Source organism: Alternaria burnsii (genome assembly GCF_013036055.1).
Source record: "Alternaria burnsii strain CBS107.38 chromosome Unknown 750, whole genome shotgun sequence".
Classification (NCBI taxonomy): Eukaryota; Fungi; Ascomycota; class Dothideomycetes; order Pleosporales; family Pleosporaceae; genus Alternaria; species Alternaria burnsii.
The window spans coordinates 1,877,664-1,898,296 of NW_024066108.1; the positions used below are offsets into that span (position 1 = coordinate 1,877,664).

General features: G+C 51.2%; 10 protein-coding genes across 10 annotated transcripts; 5 read left to right on the forward strand and 5 right to left on the reverse strand.

Annotated features, from left to right (window-relative positions):
- Positions 1-124: 124 nt before the first annotated feature.
- GT037_002058 (mitochondrial ribosomal protein subunit l31) lies at positions 125-613 on the forward strand (the record flags this gene model as incomplete). Its single annotated transcript, XM_038927105.1, has 3 exons — positions 125-174; positions 260-489; positions 561-613. 3 exons carry the CDS (start codon positions 125-127, stop codon positions 611-613), a joined length of 333 nt encoding a protein of 110 aa, XP_038790397.1.
- Positions 614-1,092: 479 nt separating this feature from the next.
- On the reverse strand, positions 1,093-3,532 carry GT037_002059 (uncharacterized protein; the record flags this gene model as incomplete). The annotated part of the gene is made up of 2 exons (XM_038927106.1): positions 1,093-3,238; positions 3,399-3,532. 2 exons carry the CDS (start codon positions 3,530-3,532, stop codon positions 1,093-1,095), a joined length of 2,280 nt encoding a protein of 759 aa, XP_038790398.1.
- Positions 3,533-5,741: 2,209 nt separating this feature from the next.
- Positions 5,742-6,107, forward strand: GT037_002060 (uncharacterized protein; the record flags this gene model as incomplete). The annotated part of the gene is made up of 1 exon (XM_038927107.1): positions 5,742-6,107. A coding segment is annotated over one exon (366 nt), but the record flags the coding sequence as incomplete, so codon positions are not given.
- A 552-nt stretch (positions 6,108-6,659) lies between these two features.
- Positions 6,660-8,474, reverse strand: GT037_002061 (mitochondrial distribution and morphology protein 34; the record flags this gene model as incomplete). Its single annotated transcript, XM_038927108.1, has 1 exon — positions 6,660-8,474. One exon carries the CDS (start codon positions 8,472-8,474, stop codon positions 6,660-6,662), a length of 1,815 nt encoding a protein of 604 aa, XP_038790400.1.
- An 843-nt stretch (positions 8,475-9,317) lies between these two features.
- On the reverse strand, positions 9,318-9,817 carry GT037_002062 (cell wall biogenesis protein ecm15; the record flags this gene model as incomplete). The annotated part of the gene is made up of 2 exons (XM_038927109.1): positions 9,318-9,502; positions 9,571-9,817. 2 exons carry the CDS (start codon positions 9,815-9,817, stop codon positions 9,318-9,320), a joined length of 432 nt encoding a protein of 143 aa, XP_038790401.1.
- A 533-nt stretch (positions 9,818-10,350) lies between these two features.
- Positions 10,351-10,809, forward strand: GT037_002063 (uncharacterized protein; the record flags this gene model as incomplete). Its single annotated transcript, XM_038927110.1, has 1 exon — positions 10,351-10,809. One exon carries the CDS (start codon positions 10,351-10,353, stop codon positions 10,807-10,809), a length of 459 nt encoding a protein of 152 aa, XP_038790402.1.
- Positions 10,810-11,300: 491 nt separating this feature from the next.
- On the reverse strand, positions 11,301-14,368 carry GT037_002064 (serine threonine-protein kinase cbk1; the record flags this gene model as incomplete). The annotated part of the gene is made up of 5 exons (XM_038927111.1): positions 11,301-12,071; positions 12,117-12,179; positions 12,226-13,205; positions 13,239-14,090; positions 14,146-14,368. 5 exons carry the CDS (start codon positions 14,366-14,368, stop codon positions 11,301-11,303), a joined length of 2,889 nt encoding a protein of 962 aa, XP_038790403.1.
- A 1,417-nt stretch (positions 14,369-15,785) lies between these two features.
- Positions 15,786-16,647, forward strand: GT037_002065 (uncharacterized protein; the record flags this gene model as incomplete). Its single annotated transcript, XM_038927112.1, has 3 exons — positions 15,786-16,005; positions 16,063-16,376; positions 16,432-16,647. 3 exons carry the CDS (start codon positions 15,786-15,788, stop codon positions 16,645-16,647), a joined length of 750 nt encoding a protein of 249 aa, XP_038790404.1.
- A 798-nt stretch (positions 16,648-17,445) lies between these two features.
- GT037_002066 (uncharacterized protein) lies at positions 17,446-18,342 on the forward strand (the record flags this gene model as incomplete). Its single annotated transcript, XM_038927113.1, has 2 exons — positions 17,446-17,827; positions 17,888-18,342. The coding sequence occupies 2 exons, from the start codon at positions 17,446-17,448 to the stop codon at positions 18,340-18,342; spliced, it is 837 nt and encodes a 278-aa protein (XP_038790405.1).
- Positions 18,343-18,702: 360 nt separating this feature from the next.
- On the reverse strand, positions 18,703-20,409 carry GT037_002067 (phosphoribosylaminoimidazole carboxylase; the record flags this gene model as incomplete). The annotated part of the gene is made up of 1 exon (XM_038927114.1): positions 18,703-20,409. The coding sequence occupies one exon, from the start codon at positions 20,407-20,409 to the stop codon at positions 18,703-18,705; it is 1,707 nt and encodes a 568-aa protein (XP_038790406.1).
- Positions 20,410-20,633: the final 224 nt, after the last annotated feature.

The window sequence follows — 20,633 nt, forward strand, 5'->3', positions numbered from 1 at the left end:
GGTGTTGATGAGCTTCCCCACGCTAATCGGCATATCCGCCAAGAAAGTCCGCGGGAGTGTCTTTGGGAGAAATATCGCGACTTCAATTGCGGCCGTCCAGCACCGCCAACCACAACACATCACCATGTTTGGTCCTTTTCGCCTCACAAACCCGCTATCGGGCGGCCTGTTATGGTGCGACTCCCTATATTTTTCTGCATACCCACTCGCGCAGTTGCTCGTTTTCGCCCTCACGTTTTCAGTGCTGACAAAACTACAGGAAGATACCATGGCGCCTCTCCAGACACCAGAAGTACAGACATCGCGAGCGTTTACGACACGTCGACTCCGTGGTCGGCACACTCGATACCGCACTACGACGTATGGGGCAGAGCATGAAGAAGGTGGAACGCTGGAAGATGGAGATGCCGACTGAGCAGGAGATGCTGCCCAAGGATAAATATACCGTCTTCGACCGCAAAGTGAAGAGGTATCGAAAGGGAATCCACAGTAAGTCGCATACTGTCAGCGCAAAGGCCGTACGAAAATCTGGCATCGGTATGGTAGCTGACATTTCGCAGAGGTGCCAAAGTGGACAAGGGTCAGTCAACGACTCAATCCTCCGGGTTTTTAGACGGACCCTACAGCGAGCGACGGTTGCGCATGTGTATACCATGTATTATCATACAATTTGCATCAGATACGGCGCCATGGAACGAAAGCAACAAATACTCCCCGAATATGCACTGAGAATTGCATGCTCCTTGAGTGCAAACGGGAACTTGCATTGAAATTCGCCGACAGAAGGCTGCTCATTAGAACAATTACCGTGGCTGTCCTCTACTTGGTAGGAAGCTGCGGTGGGGGTTAGCCGTGACGTTCATATTTGACAATCAGCGGGCAAGCAACTGATGCTCTATGCGATAGAATTCCATGACCTCGGCAACGTCAACGACTTGTACATCATTTTGCACATGTATTGCCCATGCACGCTACCGCCAAGGTCCACAGAGACCATCAACCTGCTGAACTGAGACCAGTACACTCTCAGTTATTAAGCGTCATGCTATATAGTACATGTCTTTTTATCCCCAGATAACGATACTTATCAGCCTAAAACAACATTCCGAGTTCATTGGAGTCAAAGCCCATACCCTCGAACCCAAGACCCTGAGCATTCCATCCCATATCAAGAGGCAAGAAGCCATTCCACAAGGCTGCATCATCCGTAGGCGCATTACCCCCACCACCGTGTACTGCAAATTCATTAACGGCCCCTAGATCAGTCCATCCGAAATCTCCCATTTGTTCCGTAAGCGCCGGACTCTCACCCGTGCCATTGCTACTTGCCTGTGGGCTGGCGCCAACGATCGGATGCTGTGGAAAGCCATTCTGATCAACAGGATTACTAGCGATATGCGTGCCAGGGTGGCGGAACGAAGAGCGACTAGCCTTGTCTTTCTTTGGCACTTTTGCCCAGAGCAGTTTGAGGAGCTGAGAGTACCGGGAGCCCGGATGCTGGATACCAGCTCCAACCCCGACAGCGCTACGTTCGAGGCGTGCGACTGTTTCGTTGATCATGGCGCGGATGGCGCGATCTTCATCGGCGCTGATGACGCCTGTACAGCGGGCGCGATAGAGGAAGACACCTGCATATACGAGGTAGAGATAGTACCTCAATGGCATGAAACGCAGCGAACGCTCGGGATCGACAAAGTTGTTCACGGTAGTGAGAATGGCTTTTGCGGCGTCAAGGCCTTCGTAGATGAAACGCGCATCGCCTACTGCGCCTACGTTGTTTACAAACACGCGTTGGGGAACTTGCATACGACCCGTTGTGTTGCTGGCTGGAGCACCGGCTACGGGATCGGTTGATGTAGATGAAGAGGGCAATGCTCGGAGGACGGTGGCCTGGAAGGCAAAGGCGTTGGTGTATAAACGCAGGTAGTCGTACGACATAAGAAGACATGCTTTGAGCGGCGGAGAGCACGTCAGTGTACCCCATACACTCTTCCAGCCGTATATTGCAGAGCGGAAATCATCAATAAACTTGATGTAGCTACCGCTCATCTGCGATCGAAAGCTCGAACTGGGATTCGAGTACAAAGTATCGTGTACATTGCTGAACAGTTGTGTGAGTTCGAGGTTCGCTTGAAAGATGGAAGCATGGTCTTCTTCGTTTGGGCTTTTGGGGATTAGCGACGGATAGTCCTCTCTGCGTAATGTTGTCAAAGGTCCAGGTCCACGGGACCAGAAAGCTTTGCCGATTCTGATGCTGATATGGCGATCTGACACATACGCCGCTGTCCAAATGAGGCGTTTGCGGTGATGGTCTGGATCCTTGCCCTGGTCCACAAAGCGGAACGAGTACCGGTCTAGAGCAAGAAAGTAGGCAATCCTCAGGGCGAGACCAACATGCATCCAGCTCTCTTTATCTTCCTCTCCTTTGCCGACCTTGCCAGAGCCACGCTGTGTATACGGCGCCCACTCAGCTAGCAGAAGTAGGGCCTCTACAGCTTCGATACCCGCATCGCCTCCGGCTGCTAACATTGAGACAAGGCTCTTCATGTGTTCTGAGCAGGCTTCGTAAATGTGTGGTTCGTCTACGAGATCTTTGGAGGCGATAAGCAGGATAGCCGTGAGGAGGTGTTTCTCGTTGTTCACCATGTGTGAGAGATTGGATGTTTCGAATGCGTGCGCCGGTGCAAGCGGGTAATATGGATGGTATTGCTGTTGAAAGCGAACGAGCAGCTGGCATAGAGAGTGAACTGTGAGAATCCCCCGGTCTAGCAACGGGTACGAGAAGGACAGTGGCGCGGGCATGCTGAGAGAGGAGCCTCGCACATGTCCTATGCTGCTGGTGATCCCACTCCCATTATTTTCTTCATTCGAGCTCGACTCTCCAGCAACTCTAGCCAGTATGCCCAGCGCATCTGACGGGTTCTGCAGATTTGAGAACGGAAGCTCATCTGTGTTGGAGGAGTCGGACCGCGATGCTTGTAGCTCTTCACCAAACGGTTGTACGCCTGGGTCTTGCGACCATGTCGTTCCGAGATTGCCCAGCGTATGGAAGCTTCCCTCGGGCGCAGTCGCAGTAAGCGCAGGTAGCGGCTGCTGCGTTTGCGCTTCTGACTGCGATTGTGATTCATCAACGCGTTTCTTCTTTCGCTCGCGCCGCCCACCGCGATTGCTGCCACCAAGCACGCATTCGAGGTTGTCGCGCTTGCATCGAAGGCACGGTATGGAGTTGTCCGAGTCTCTACAAAGCCACGTTAGATTATATGTACACGACACAAGGATTTAGACATGTTCATGCGTCGCATGTCGCGTTCGAATATGCTCACGCGCAGACTTCAGTCTTCAAGCGAGCTCCAAATCGCCGACGCGCGCAGACAAACAAGAAGCCGTCAATCACTTACAGCAAACACCGACTCTTCCGCTTCCTGCAATTCAAACACGCAATTTGTGTCCTTTTGATCTTTGAAGCTTCGTCTTCATCCTGGTTGGCGGCCTGCTTTGCGCCGGCAGGCTGTTGTGGGGCATTTGTTTCCATGCCTCATCTCGAAGCAATGGGTGGTGTCGGTGTTTGAAGCTGTCGGTCGGGAATTGTGGGCACTTGACAAAACGCGGGGGCGGTAACGTTGGCATCGGGTATTGCTTGCGTCGGGCCGAAGACACGAGCGCACTTTTCAAGGTTGTTCCAAGCAGAGTCACAGCAGGAATGTATCATGGCCCGGACGATCCTCAAAGGCGTGGAGGATGGTGATCGTCATAGTATTTGATGTCATTTTGGGGATCTCGTCGGTCGGGTCAAGCTATGGATGGGATTGTGCGGTGCCAGCCCCTGACCCAACCACATCTGCTAAGTGACATGTATTTCCCCACCTCCACCGCAAGATCCTTCAATTTTTGACCCGAACGTCAACATTGACACCATTGATGTTGCGTGAGCATTTGAAGATTTTCGAACCATGCTGCTGTGTGGGACTTTCCAAATCAAGTATATATTGTACAATTTTGTCCTATCATTCATCGAACAGGGCTCGTTGGTGTAGTTGGTTATCACGTCAGTCTAACAGAGCGCTTCATAGCACTCCTTAGTACACTGAAGGTCCGGAGTTCAAACCTCCGATGAGTCATTCATCGGCGTTCGCAAGAGCGCATCTCTCCTTTTTTTACCCTTTGCTGTGCTGCGGACACTTACCAGATTGAGGCAACACCTATCCAATCAAAACCTGAACGTCCGTGATGCTAGTTGCGAGGCGGTGTAGTCTTTTTTGGCCATGTTTGGCCGGTTGCGGGAACGTCACCACCAAGCGTGCTCCAGGGAGACATGAGCAGGAATGACACCCAAGTAGCTTCTGGAAGTCAGGAACTACAAGTTTCGCTGATATGAGGCTATCAAGGGCAAGATTCGCTACATGTGCAACCTTCATGTGGCATATGAGACTTTCGACACAGAAAAGGTTATCATAGGTCGAACGACGGCTTTGCTCAAATCAGCAAACCATGGCTGCGAACTTTGGAGTACTCTGCTAGTCAACACTTGCTGTGCCCGTAGGCAATACTCTCACCACTCAGGCTACATCAATTCTTGTGGAACCAAGCTTTTTGTATCACTGACCATGCTGTAAGTCTGGCTAAGCCCTACGACAGCGGACCACCAACGATTCATGTAACGTCTCCACCCTGGTACCTCTCAGTCAGTGAGATCGTAACACGGATGCACGTCTTGCGCCAGAGCGATTATATGCGGCTCGACGTCACCTAGCCACGTAGAGCTTTGAGCCAAAGCTATGGCTAGGGAGTGCCTGCCAAGCTGCGCTCATGCTCAGCGGGTGCACGCACCTGGTATGACCTTACAACAACATTGTGTACAAATTTCAACCTGTTTGACATACTATCGCCATTGCAATAAAACAAGATGATTTTAGAACGACGTGAAACGGCTTTGGAAGATCTCGTCATCACCAGCTGTTGTGCTCAGCAGAATACCGCTCTACTCTGCTTGGCGCGACAGTACGTGACAGGTCTGTCTCCGGGATACTTGAAAACACCCGGTGGTAATGACTTGGTAGGCGATTAAAGTAAGTAGCTGGGCGAGTAATAAGTCTGCAAGCAATTGCTAATCACTCACGTTCGAGTGGTCACCTACATCGCTGTTGGATGAACTGACTCGTCTACTATCACTGCTTAGTAAATGTACACAGTACCACAGCCTTATAGTCTCCTTGGACCTATCTCAGTCACATTTCGTTGTCAATTTCCCGTATATCTGTATGATCAACATCTTTCTATCAAGGGAAACACGAACTAACCAGCTACTTCAACAAAAGGTACGATTGAGTGAACTTTCAAAAGGGGAAAACTTTTTCAGCGGACCCAAATTGATATTCGGCTGACCCCAAAAAGATCAGATAAAAGCAATCGGCTAAACAGAGATCCAAGATTAGATAGAAGCAACTAGGTACCCAGAATATCACCCCTAGATTATGAGATGAAAGCGAACCGCCACCTAGGATGTACAGGAATCTTCACCTCCCCTAAAAAAGATCAGATAGAAGTAATTATTCACTAAGAAGTCGCCTAATCAGGTAATAATATTTCAAGGTGTCGATAGCTTAGGTGACTTTCTATCTTGTCTAATTTCCTTTTATCTCATCTGATCTTTTTTAGGGTCAGCCGAATATCAATTTGGGTCCGCCGAAAAAGTTTTCCCTTCAAAAATATCAACCCTTCTCTAATACAGCCGACTATAGACCATCATTTCCGACCCTCTACCGCGACTACATCGCTTCATCAAGTTCATCAACTCAGGCAACACAGACATTGGCAAAGAAGTCACATCAGATCCGGCTATCTTCCATGTACCATTCGGTTCTGAACCCCTCAAAGGTTTAGACGGCTATCTCAGAATTCTTGGGATGATGCGTGGCGCATTCCCAGATATCAACTGGACACTACAAGAAACTGTATGCGAAGGTGATAAGATAGATGCACATTTGGAAACCCGGGGCACGCACCAGGGTCCTCTCATGGGTAGCTCCGCATCTGGAAAGGAGATATGTATGAATGCTCTCAACATCTACCGTTTTGAAAATGGTAAGATCGTGGAGGAGAGGGGATAGCCGGACATTTTTGGGTTGATGGTTCAAATCGGCGCTATCCCTGTGCCAGGGCCTTGATATCCTGTATTGAAGTGCTTAGATAAATCATAAATCCACCCATTTCGTTAAGCCTAAAGACATCTTGATTATTTGATACGGGATGCGGTAGTCGTGATGTAGAATACTGTGCTGGAGGCAGAAGCAATATCACGATAGCCACAATATTCAATGGATAGTGGTTAGCATCACGCAGCATGGCGGTATCGTAGTGTGAGTAGTGGTGTTCTAATATGTACTCTTCGCGACGACATGACCGTCATCGCGGTAGCAAGGAGATTAGTGGTCTGTTATGTAATGCAGCGATGGCATCGCGTGCGGCCCTTCTTTGATGCAAACCCGAATATATGCAAGCAATCATACTCAAGTTGAACCGATGCAACGAGCTTTTCCCTATCCTGATACGCCAATGCTAAGAAGCAGAAACAAAAGAAACAACAAGTGATGGACAAACAACATGCAAGAACTAAACGGTGCTTCGTCATGGAAACTTCATCGCTCATAATTTCATCAAGCTTACGCGACGTAAGCAGGCGGTGCCTCAATCTCGTCATCGTTCTGCCAGAAGCCTCCTGTGGGCGCAGTCTTCGTCCTGGCGTGCGAAGGCCGGCGAGACGACCGGTCCTTTTCCTCTTGAACCTTTCTCGCAATCTCTTGCGCCATCTTTGTCATCCAGGCTTGTTCAAGGATGCCACCGGAGCTGGCCATGACGTCAGCATTGGGTGGTGAAGAAGTGCGCGGTGGCGAGCATAGAGCTGAGAGCGAGGAGACCTTGTCAAACGACAGGGAGCGTAGGAGTGGCGAGGTGGACTGCTGTGCTTGCCGCAGCTTATTACGCGAAATCGGGGGGCGTCTGGAAGATGAGTGGGATATGAATGGGTCTTCGAGATGAGCGGCTGGTGGGGTGGTTTGCTTTGATTTGGTAGGCTTGGGTGGCTTGGGTGCATCTGAAAGATCTGGTGCAGGGGCAAGAAGAGGGCCGAAAGCAGGCGGCTCTTCAGGTATCCGCTTCGGTGTACCAATGTCCAGACTGCCACGCCGACTCTCGAAGCGCATGCCAGGTTGTGCGGGGCTCCTTGGTGGGGTAGCCAATTCTTCCTCTGCTTCCCTCTCTTCGGGGATGACGCTTGACGTCTCAGATGCGTACGCACTTGGTAATGGGGTATTGGCTCCAGTTGACACGCCAGAATCAACATCCTCCTTCTTGCGCAGATCAACAACACGCTTCTTTCGTTTCCGCATGCCACCAGTGCGAGAGCGACTTGAGCCAAGACTGAGCCCCGAAGGAGTCGAGTATGCCGATGCCATGGTAGGTCGTGAGCTGTGTGTATCGTTGCCTGTTGAGCCGGACGCAACCGACGACGCGCCAGACTTGAGGCTGCCAAAGGTCGACTGTATCCTCGATAGGCTGCCTTGTGTGAGTGCTGGCGTAGCAGCACCAGACTCGGGTCTGTCTGGGTGACCTGCCCATGCTCTGAAGACGGCATCGCGTATGCCGGGTGTGAAGAGGGATAGCGTTCGTTGCGATTCGGATAAGGCGGCTAGGCGGAGGATATTCTTCTGAGAAAAGGAGGCGTGAATTTCGCCAGAGTCGAGCGACAAGGCGGAAATTTGGGCTTCGTCCAGTGGGTTCCCGAAGGCATCGACAGCATCTTGTGGTGGCGATGCTAGAGGGTCGATGGCTGCGGTTGTATCGTTAGCGCCTTCCAGTCGCTCTTCTGTCTCGATCTCTTGGTACTCGGGCGACAGCATGCGTAGTGATAGCCTATGAATGATAGCCGGCAAGTCCTCCATGAATAAGACACGCAATTGCCCTTCAATCTCCTTCTGCAGGTAGTCACGCACGAATGGGATGGAATCAAATGTCGACGAGACCTTGAGCGACTCCAAAGGGTCGTTCCTGAAGACCAGCGTCAAGCCCTTTTGTTTGGAGAAGACGAGGATGACAAAGCCGGAGAGGCGGATGTTGGACAGAGTGATTTGCAATGGTATAGTCAAGCCGGACGATGCTGCCAGTGGCTGTGGTGAAGCAAAGTCTGGCTTGTTGGAGAGATACGTCTTCAGCGGGTTTGCCTGAACTTTTGTTTTCAGCGTCAGGAACGCGTCGCCGGCATACGACATCTTGAAGATGCCCCTGAACCTGTCCTCGGCCAAGTCGCCAATCTCTAGTATCTCGAGCTCTGGCGGGGTGGTGCCGAGATTCAGCTCGGTGACGATGATGTCGTCGACGATGATGGGCGGCTTGGGCGATTTGTTCAGGGCGGTGGTGAGCATGTCGCGCGCCCTCGACGTGTCGGCAATGAGCGGCGACCAGTTGAAGTTGAAGGCCATGGTGATGGATTGGGGCGCTCAGTGAGCGGTGCGTGGAGCGTCGACGTCGTTACCGCGCGGGTGGTGGTGGGGATTGGCAGATGATGCTGCTGTCGCGTGCATTCGCCATGCGATCACACGAGGCACGATTGCAGAGGGGTTGGGGCGTGTTTGCGAAGGCAATGGGTGGGGAAACAGGTGGGCAGTGAATATTTCGGGCGGTGTGGGCGCGGTATTGTATGGCTGCACTCGTGGTGGAGTGAGAGTGGGAGAGGCACATGCGGCACTCGAGGGGATTTTCCGGGTCAAAGGTACCGACGTCAAGGATGATGCTTCTCGCCTGCCGCCAACTTTTTACACAACCGCACTTCGGCCGTGCGCTTTCCACCACCCTCCCTCACTTCGGCTTAGCCTACCTGGACACGACGACTGGCGGTGAAGAGCCTGGAGCCGTTGTATGCAAGCATGCGTTACAGACTAGCTTCCCATGCAACCTGATTCGCTGCCATGTCTACATTCTCCATCGTCAGTTTCAAGAAGCCCTACGCCTAGCCACATGTCAACATAATATGCTTCTATCCGCTGTCGTTTAGCTGTCGTCGACTAATTTCCCCATTATCGCTATAGCCCAGCTACCCCAGCATTCCCGCAACGTCGAGCCGAATGTAGCCAATAATAGCAGAGGCTGCTTGTTTGAATCATCATCCGAGCTTTGGCTGGCACATCTGCCGTTGGCGCGCGTACATCATCTGTGGTCGTGAAATTTGTTTTCATGCGCATCCGTTGTCGCTATCGTAAAGGGTGGTACACGTGGATGACATGGCAACTGAGACACCTCACTCCTCCCTGTCACGCGCGACATGATTACAACGCTGCGCCTTGGTCCTCCTTGAGCAGCTTCTCCACTGCCTCAACTTTATCCTTGAACCCCTGCTTTTTGTCCGTCCTGCTCCCCACCCTGATATCACTCTGGATCCTCACAATGCCATTCTGGTGCAGCATAGCATGGCATTGTCCAATGACCCGCATAACGTCGTCCCATGAGCCCTCTAGTCCCAATTAGTATATGCATTCAAGAATATTCCATATACCCCTCCAAGCCACCACGCCCGCATACCGGCCGAGAAGGGAGTTGGCTCGGACGCCAAAGCATCCACGACGTAGAGGGGGATGTGAAGAGTCATACCAACAGTCGTTCCCGCAGAATGCATGGAATAAGTTAATCCGCTCCTCTTAAGAACCCGCTGCACTTCCGCCACCTCTTTGGATACAGATGCCGTGGGGGTGCCGAGCGGAATCAAACAAAAGTCTGCGATGCATGATGGTGGGGTTGCCAAATTTGCGACATCATTTGAGGCCGACATAGTCTAAGTTTGTTATGATTGCGGGGTGCGGATAGAAAAATACCTTGGAAGAAAAACCAATGATAAAGTCTTCGGATGTTGATGGTGGTTGCGAGCGAGTTCGGTGATTGTCGGTTCTCCAGACACCGAGACAGCGCCCTGACTAAAAACACCTTGGAGCCCCGAGTTTGATTGGTAAAAAAAAATACATATGAAATTGTTGCAAGCTACTACAAGAGGTCTAGCTACGATTTACAGACGTCAAAGTTCACCTCTCGCGCGACAGTATCACATTTACATTCGTAATGCGCAATGCAGATTTCAAGAAGCAAACTGTCCACCATCACGCGATCCTAACAAACTTATGCCAACACACTCGTCTGCCACACTATCGTAACACGCAGATGAGTTGCATTTCGTTTTCGGAGCAAGCACGACAATGTTCTGTCACTACCCTATCTCCTTAGTCCTACGCAATGCTATCACTGTTTCATCGCACTCACCATCGCTCACACAGGCACCATACCTCGTTCTAACGAGCTCTCTTCGGGGCGATGTCCACGTCCACAAAGACTGGTGGTGATACGCCAATAGTTATATCGATGGACCCTGCAACTACCTTTACTACCACTATACAAGTAGTAACCAGTACAGTCGAAGAGAAGACTTCTCCAGGGATTCTGACTCAGCCGGCTGAAGTGTCAAAAACGACAACAGAAAGCGCGCTTCTAACATCATTCGACGTCTCGCTACCTAACCCAACGTCTTCATTCGATTCAGCTTCACCTACAACTGTTGAATCTTCCACTCCATCGCAACCTAAACTTGGTCTTAGCGTAGCGGCGTCAATTGGGCTAGGTGTATCGATGGGTATCGGAGCATTTCTTGTCATAGTAGGGGCTCTATATGCGGTGTTCGGACGGTATCTTAGGAACATGAGGAGAAGTTCGGAACGTCGGATGGGTGCAGCGAATGTAAACAGATGGTGGGAAGGAAGAAGACGGGATAGTTGATGATATTGAGTGAATTACTGACCAAGATTTCTTCTTCGCCCGAAGCATGAAGAGTCCGTACTTCCTAAATCAGCTTCAATTCTATACATCACCCAGGTCATTTTTCCTGATCGCTACCACAGGGATCATGTCATCTCCATAAATTTCAATATCAGGTAGCTGATCTGGCAAGCCCACGAGACTATCTTCCAATAGTTACACTGCTGAAAATATTGCTTGTAGAGGGGATAAGTAACGCAAACATACTGCCTGTACACCGAGGAACACGAATGATATGCACAACAGAAGCGTTATACATCAAGTAAGGGACTAACATAAGTGGTGCAAATGAGAGATTGTGCATCTTAGCTGTTGCAGAGAAGCGAGTATATAAGTGAACTGAGTAAAGCCGTTGCGGGAGGAAAGAGCACATTGATGAGTTCAAAAGATTGACCAATCTCGGATCGAATAGATCCTACGCATTGTACACGGGACAAAAGGTATCTACGGTACTAAGCACTCGCAGCCACCACCCCAGGCCGGGTGATGTGAGGTCTCGTAATAGCAATCTTGTCCTCCAAGTCTTGCAGCGAAAATCTAGGCCTGCGGTATGTGTAGCCCACAAAAGCACCCTTTTTCCTGATTTCCAAAACGGTACGGCCAACCTCTGGATCTCGAAGAAGTTTGTCACGAGGCCTCTTCTTCTCTCTCTTACGCTTCTTCATTTCCTGCAATGGTTTGGCAAATAAAGCCTGGGCGGGCTTAGCGATACTGTTCGGCTGGGCTGCCGACTGGACCAAAGGCGTTGTCTCGTTCTCGCCAACATGTTCTGCTAAATTGGAAACTAACGCTTCTCCGAAAGCCTCGTAGCTTGAAGAGTCGAGATGATCAGAAGCACTCATGATCTCAGCCTCATCATCGAAGTACTTAGTAATTGGCTGGCCGCCATGAACACGAGGTACAAACGGAGGACGAGTCTGATGCAGTTGTGACCACTGGATGTTGCGAAAGAACGGATGCGATTTGATGTCTTCGGCGTCGTTTGGGTAAACGATATGACCAGTGGTGTTGATGTTCCGGTTGCGGCGCGCACCAGCAGCTTTGTCACGGAGGACCCAGTCATTCTCACGGTATCGCTTGGCTGAGAGTCGATCTTGCCTCTCGTCGAGCAATCGCATCATTAGATCGATTGCATTGCGTGACACTGGCATCAGCGGTACGCGGTCGATATTGGGACGAGCATATCGCTGCTCAGATGGGAAGCGCAGCCACCGCGTGTGGTCCTGTGAAATCAGTACCAGAAAACGAGGTGTCGAAGCCTGACTCACGAGTATGCGCGCTTTCGTGGCTTGGCGATTGTCGCAAAAGAAAGGTGTGCACCCGTAGAGACACTGGCTTCGTCAGTGAAGTTGCATCTGCCTTTCCACCGCCACCTACCTCGTATAGTATGATACCGATGCTCCACCAGTCACAACGACCATCGTAGCTTTCACCTCGTATTACCTCTGGTGCCATGTATTGACTTGTTCCGACGACGCTCTTCGCGAATTCACGCCTTTGCTCTCGGTTCAACCAGTCGATTATAGGTCCATTCGCTGAGTCTTGTCTGGTCTGGTAACGGCCGCGCGCTGCGGCACCTCCCTTGACAGGTTCCAGGGTTTTGCGAGCATCTTGTCGGCTCTTTTCTTCTTCAACATCTTGCACATCGCCTGTAATATGTAGATCCAGATCGCGGAGTAGGCCGTACCGTTGTTCGTTATAGTACGTCTGGTTATGAGCCCAGTGTCCATCGAAAGCGAGGCCAAAGTCGGAGATTTTGAGATGACCAGATGATGTGATGAGGAAGTTGTCAGGCTTGACATCGCGATGAATCCAATTCATTTTGTGTGCTTCCTCAATGCACAATATCATCTCCGCAAGATACCACTTGGCAACATTCTCGTCTAAGATGTCTTCACGAAGAAGTAGGCCCAGAAAATCGCCACCCACCATATACTCCATGACAAGATAGAGATTGTTGTTATCCTGGAATGCAGAGATGAGAGGTACCACCCATCTTGAGTTTTCAGAAGCGACTAAGAAGTCTCGTTCTGCCCGTAAGTGTCCCTCCTGACTGTTGCGAAGCATATCCGACTTCCTGATGACCTTCATGGCGAAGACTTGCTTTTGTCTGCGGGTTGTTGGGGAGGACCTATCATTCCTTGGTGTCAACGAGCCATCAAGATATCCCACACTGCAGCTGCTCCCCCTTAGAGTGCCGCAATCGTCGCTCTTCTCGCGAACGAGGCGAACGACTCCAAAGCTACCCTTTCCGAGTACTCTTATGATGTCATAGTTGGAAACATGTACGCCCTTCATTGCCCGACGCACTAGTGTATTGGACTTCATGACGCGTGTTTGGCGGAGATGGTTCGTCTCTGCGAGGTACTATTCTCGTCTTTTGCAATGACGCTGCTCGTTGGGTATGGCCATAGCGAAGAGCTTGCGCTCCATTTGGCGGCGCCGCATGGATCGTGGCGCGACCTTGGTTCCGAGGAGCTGATTGAAGTGAGACTCGAAAAAGGTTTTTGCCGCTGCAGCATGCTCGATGGTAGCAATGGAAGGCTCACATAACCGCGGTGCATCTTGACGTGGGAAGACAAGGAACCGGGGAGGCATGTGTTCTGGAGTGGGCTCACAAAAGAGCGCAGGTGAGTTGTCGGTTATATGACGGCCGTTCTGGGTTCGGTATAACGTTTCAGCAGACAGCGGTGCACCCGATGAGACCAATGACGTTGGTGCAGTCGACTGACTCAAGGGTGCGTTGCTACTGGCAGGACTGAGAACACTTGATGGAAGAGAAGGCACCTCGGACATGGGGCTTTTGAGCGAGGTTGCAGTTTGCTGGTCATCGCTTGGTTGCTTGAACTGGTCGGCTTTGACGGTTGGACGAGAGCTTAACTTGGGTCTATGTACTACCGTATCGTTCTTCAAAAGAGCGTTGGAAAGCTTAGAAGTGAGCTGCCATGAGAGGTTTGGCGATGACCAACTTGTCGATATGGGCGCAGAAGGCGGCGTGCGAGCTCTTGGTATAGGTTCTGACTCGCCATCGAAGACGGCGGCATTAGTGAGTTGAAGTAAGGATGAAGAGTCGGGATCGAGGGAGAGAGCTGGTAGATTCATAGGTACATCGGGAACTATAGGACATTGTAGAGGAAAATTGGAGTAGGATTTGACGGTATTGACACGTGGTACGTCTTTTGGTTTGTTCGCTGTTGACCCGGTACTACCAGATGCGGCCTCCGCAGAGCTTGGAGCGGAACCTATTACTGCTATTAGTAGATGTCACAATGTATAGAACAGACATATATGTCATACTCTTGCTATTACGGAAGAGAGAAAAAATCTTGATGCTTCCCCGACGAAGTGTAGTAAAGGTACGGCTAGCCGGGGTACTGTTGCGCCCCTGTAGGTTCTTCGTGGAGAGGCTGGAATGTCCCTCTGCCGATCGCTCGATAACGCGGATCTTGCCTTTGTCACTAGACAAGTGTGTTTGGTTATGGGCTTCTTTCCTTTTTCGCACTGGCACGAGCGGCATCATGATGGCGGCTCTGGTGTTGGGGTGTTGATGGAGGTTAAAGCCGAGCCGAGTAACAATGTTGGATAGACGCTGCGGTCATCGAAGAATGCCGATGCAATGCTGTTGGTGATGCCGGTAACAAGAGGAACGAAAAAGGCCAGGCGAATGCAGTATACCGCTGTCACGGCGGAAAGCATGACTTGGTTGATGTGGAAGGGAGTAAGTCCCATTACAGAAAGGCGGCCATAGTCTCTCAGTGCTCATGGAAGGCGCCCACAACGACTACAGTATCAACCGTGATTACTGTACCTCAAGCGCAACCGTTGCAACCGCTACCTAGGGTACCAGAATCAACGAATTTGTGTACCATACATCCAACACAATCTACAATCTCATGGCGCTTGGCTAAAGCAATGCTTGTTCACTGCTAGCCGCAGCGCGCAAAGATATTCCTTCTCTGCATCCAGCAAGGGGAGCGGATCCAGAAGGAGCGTGGTTCAAGCAAATAGTCGAAGTTGAGGCCTTCGTTTGTCCCGGTGCAGTGGGCACAACCAAGCGACCAGGGGCGAAGAAACAAGCGCCCAATCAGCATTGGCAACACACAACCCTTCCCCAGCTATCGCACTGCAGCCATCATGCAGCGATATGAGGATAGAAACATGCGCATACATGACGGCTGGGAGTTATATTGCGGCAAAGTCGTTGATCGTCGTTCGTTGGGGGCCAACAGCGGCAAGCTGACTGTGCCCACGATTGCTCGCGTTTCGTACGTCTTTCTCTCACAAACAGAGATACCTAGCTGTGGCGGCTCGACACTCTATATCACGCCGTGGTCACACTATCACGGCCGAGTCGCGCGGGATGCCGGTTTTTCTTCAATCCGGAAGGCTTCCTCGCTGCTTGTGATGGGCATGTGGATTATGGAGTAGTTGGGCGCTTAGAGGTGCCTGGCCGGACTGCCGAGGGTCTGCAAAGCCATCACACGCTTCCGCAAATCAGAGAAGCCCTGCGCATGGCCGTCTCGGACGCTATTCGCTCCGCCTCTCTAGAGGCGTTCCCTCCCGCCCGACAATACGTGCATACGCGAAGCTCAGTGGTCGCTGGCCCCTGTAGAGTCAATATGCTAGCTCCGTGCCTATTCGCTGCCTACTCAATGCTTCGAGGGCTGACATGCAAAGGCTGGCCATGCTGGCGGACCCGTTTTGCTCTGCTCATTCGCCTGAAGCGTCTCTTTCGCTAGCAATGGCATGGTCGCACGAGGCAGTCGAGGCCAAGTCCTGTAATCCATAAGTGCTGATGCCCCCCCGCCACCGCACGCTGCCCGTTCTGCATCGACTACCATCAAATCGTGCACCCTTAAGCTGACGGGTCACTACATTGAAAAAGAGAAGGATTCCCGCTTCGCAAGAGTCTTTGCTTTCCGAACCGTACCGCCACAATGTTTCGTTTTACCGAACTCGTTTTCGTGGCCGCTACTTGGTCGCTCGCCGCTGCACATACCGTTATCGTCTACCCACAATGGAGAGGAAACAACATCCACACCAACGGAACCAAGTCCGACACCGACCCATCTATTCCGGATGGGTCGCTCGGTATCAACTACCACAATGACACCGGCACATATGGATTCCCATACGGCATGCAATGGATGTACCCATGTACGTTGCTCAGCCTGGTTATCTCGCGCATGAGACAATAGCTAACAACATTCACAGGTGGTGGTATGCCAATGTCACAAAACCGCACAAAGTGGCCGTTGAAGGGTGGCGCCGTCTCGATTCAGCCTGGATGGTTCCCTGGCCATTCGCTTGCAATGTTCTACATCAATATGGGCTACGGCAATGAGCCTCTAAACTACTCGCATACCATGTTGCCAGTGTTCCAAATTCAAGGACCTTCGAACCAGCAATACCCAGGCCAGTTCTGCCTGCCACAAGTACCGTTGCCCGCAAACTACACGCCTCAGGTCGGCGACAACGCGACTATTCAGGTTATCGAGCTTGCGCAACATGGTGCTGCTCTCTACAACGTGAGTAACAGCGTCCGAAAACAACGATGATACAGTCACTAACAGAATTCAACAGTGCGCCGACATCACTTTCGCCGAACCAGAGGACGTTCCTGAGGTCAACGAAACAAACTGCGTCAACACAACATCGCCAGACCAGCACATTGGTTTCCAAATCGTATACGCAACAACTTCATCGCCAGCGCCACACAACATGGTTGTCAACAGTTACGCATCGATAGCGGTACCGGTAATGCTTGCAGCTGCCTCGTGGATAACATGGATTGTCTAAGCCACGATTATATCATTTATTTGTTAATATGATTTTGTTACGGGCATGGCGTTAGGCGCGAAAGATATCCAGTCTCTTCTGAAGCGACGATCTCCACTTGGAGCGTACGCGGTGTTCTTGGTCTGCGCATATGGAGGTGGACGAACGAGTTGCTTAGCAGCTACGACGGTCTTTCTTTGCGCACATAACACCTCAATATGCAGCATGGTGCACACAAACTACACGTTCAATACTATTCGCAACTACAGCGTTTTCTGTTCCACTCATCGCTCACTCAGCGTCAGCAACGTGTCGTCATGCTTGCTAATGCTTGCTAATGCCCATACCAAAGATGTCTGCTTCTGTAAGCCGCCACCAGGAGGCCTGATCTACATGCGTGTTCCAGATAACAGCGGGTGGCTTAAGATGAGGCCAAATCGTAGACCCTTTTGCAACAGGCACGCTTTCCAGATGGCCTTTGCAATAGTTTGCGGGCCCTACAAGGACCCTTTTCGCCATTCCGCGTCGGAAATCCCGTTCCGAGCCCTTCCTTTCCCCACTAAAACCAGACCCTTGTCCTCTCACGATGATTTTCTACGCGCCCAGGTGGTCCCCTTCCATCCTTCCCGTCATTGCCATCAGCACTTTGGCCACCGCTTCTACGCGCCCATGCAAGCCGCACCTTAACTCGACGACGTGACGATCGGTGATTTCTGTACGTCATTTCGGATTTTGCTACTCTTCTGGTTCGAGAATATGCGCCTTGTTTCCAAGCCCAGACTGATTTTTGAGTGGAGCCCGAAGGAGTGAAGAGAGGGAATGAGCAAAAAAGGCAGGGGGCGTGTGAAGAGGAAGGAGGTTCAGAGTGACGATGGTTGGACTGTGATCACTCATGGGCTGGCTAGCGTTTCGCTCAATGACAAGGGGAAGAAAGAGATAGATGCTGGATCTCTACCGACTCGGACTGTCGAGGGGTTGACGGTTGAGAAGCTTCTCGAGGACTTTCGCACTCTTCAAGATCGATGGGAAGACACTTTACTTGCCAAGCAAATTAAAGAAATCCTGGAGAAGAGTGGTGGAGATAGTGGGTGGGGAGTCGAAAAGGCGGCATGCATAGGCATTGGCAGTTTCAGTAGGGACTGGGCACATCGGTGGAGAAGTCTGTGGCAGCTTGTATTGTTTGTTGCTATAGTTGAGAGGCGTATGTTATTGTCACTCTACCCTTCTCTATCTCTCTACAGAACAACTGATATCAAAACAGTCAAAAACGACAATAACGACACCAAGCTGGGATGCTTCGCCCAAGACCCAGCCTTCACACCTCTCGACGTTGAATTCCTCTCATTACTTTCCATTACAGTCCTCGAATCCGACCTTCAGTCCCGCATCACATCACAATCCTTCGTCTACTCGCCTTTCGTAGATTGGTTTCTTCTCCTACCCACCTTCCTCAAGTCTAAAGATCCGGTCTTGTATGTCGGTAATGAGATACTAGATGATTACAGTGTTTACGCGCAAACAAAGGAGAAAAAGGAGCGGTTGGAGGAGTGCAATGAAGTAGGCAAGAAGTGGATGGAAGGTAGGGAGAAGGTGGCTTTGAGAGAGTTCGAGAAGCATGGAAACGCCTTGAACGGGATGGTCGTTTATTGGAAGAGTGCCGATCACGGGGTACAAGAAGGGAAAGTCACAGATGAGAAGCCGGACGGAGGGATCTGAAGGTATTGTATCTCCAAGGCAGGCACAAGAAATCTGCGAAACGCCCAACGTATTCAGCTTTGCAGTTTGCTATAAATTTAGGGTAAGATTCATGTACGTAGTCAGTCACCCATCTGTCTGGCTGGTATCTGCCATAACGTGATGAAGATTGATAGTGAATGACCGCCTCGAAAAGTTTCAGCACGTCGTAATGAAGGTCTACCAACCGATGCTGGCACACCTATCACACATCGGTTGTACTTACTACCTGAGTGGAAGGAACTGAACCTCTTCCAGGCGAGGGTAGAGCATTCTATTACCTCGTGTCGCACCCATGAGAGGTGAAGACGAAGTGTATACTCAATACACTTCCATCCGCATCTATTTGCCCATACCCTTCAAGTATGCCTCCCAGCCATCCTCTAGCAGGGCCTTGTCCTTGCGCATAACCTCCTTCTCGTTACCCTCCATCCAGACCCTCAGCCTCTCGCGGATCGTCTTGTCCTCAGCACCAAGGATACGAACAGCAAGCAGCGCAGCATTGGTCGAGTTGTTGATACCGACCGTAGCAACAGGCTCACCGCGCGGCATCTGGGTCATGCTGACAAGACTGTCCCAGCCATCCATCACACTCGCCTTGACAGGAAGTCCAATGACTGGAAGTGTAGTCCACGACGCACACATACCAGGCAAATGGGCTGCACCGCCCGCTGCACCAATGATCACTTTCAGAGAAGTCTGAGAAGCGGTCTTGGAGAAATCTCGTAGCCAGTCTGGTGTTCGGTGGGCGCTGGTGATGCGTGTTGTAAAGGGAATTTGCAGCTTGGTAAGGATCTCCAGACCGGCGCGGAGGACAGGGAGGTCAGAATCTGAACCCATGATGACAGCAACGAGCGGATCTTCTTTGGTGCTTTCAGAACTGCGTGATTCGATAGTCTTGCCTTTTTGGTTGTCGACGAAGTCAACGAGTGGCTGGATCTCGCGTTCTGCAGCTGCGAGCGTGGGCGCAGTGATGGTGATGTGACCCATCTTACGTCCGGGACGTGCATCGCCTTTACCATAGAGATGAATCGATGCATTTGGTGACTCAAGAGCTTTTTTTGCGACCTGAACATGTGAGTCCGGAGTCTTGCCGCCGAGGATGTTAAGCATGATTGAGGGTTCGCGGAGGCGGAGACTGGACTGGGAGATGGGCAGATCAAGAATAGCTCGCAAGTGCGCATCGTACTGTGAGATGGGACAGGCTTCAATGGTGTAATGGCCTGAGTTGTGCGGACGGGGTGCGATCTCGTTGATGAGTAGGCTGTCGTCTTTGAGCAGGAACATCTCGACGCCGAAGACTCCCTTTCCTTCGAAAGCACCGATAGCCTTCTTGGCAAGTTCTTGGGCTCTTTGTGCGGCCTCCTCTGCTACGTGTCGTGGTGGCGCGTATGTAAGCTTGCAAATGCTATCCTCGTGTACAGTCTCAACTGTAGGGAATGTGAGTACGCCGTCCTTGGTCTTGACAACCATGACTGCGAGTTCCATCCTGAAGTCTGCCCATCGTTCGGCATATAGTGGCCTCTTTCCTAGGGCCTCAAATGCAGCTTCAACATCCGCCTCAGTCTTCACCACAAAGTTTCCCTTGCCGTCGTACGCCTCCGTCTTACTCTTGAGCATGAAGGGATAGCCATATGATGTACCCACCTCTTTCAACCCCGCAACACCCTTCCTCTCCAGATCGATGCTGTCCGCAACGTCAACTCCATGCTCTTTCAGATACTGCTTCTGTGCGTATTTGTCCTTGATGGTCCGCAGTGTTTTCCAGCTAGGTTCAACGACGACTTGTCCAGATACCTCTTCTAGCATATGGGTATCCACGTGCTCAATCTCGACAGTAACGACATCGGATGATTCAGCGAGTTTCTTGACAGCCGCTGCATCTTTGAAAGATCCCTCAATGTGGCCGTCATGCGTTGATATCTGCTTTGCTGGCGATCCCGCGACATCCAGGACATTGACTTGTATGTTTAACCGATTTGCGGCTTCGATCAGCATGCGGCCCAATTGGCCACCGCCCAGTACGCCTACTTTTCGATTGTCGGCCATCTTGTTAGTGTTGGTGTTGAAGTCAAGTCGTTCAAGTGCTGCAGTGACTAGTTGGGGTATTACGTGGGTGAGAGTGGTTAGCGCGATGGTTGGTTGGATGTGGGGGAGCCGCAGAAAAATTAGCACGCGAAAAACTTCGTCGTCCAGCAGTCGTATACAGAATTTCCTGTTGCAGACAAATAGTCCTGCGAGTGGAATTGCGCATGATAGTGGTATTCCTGAAC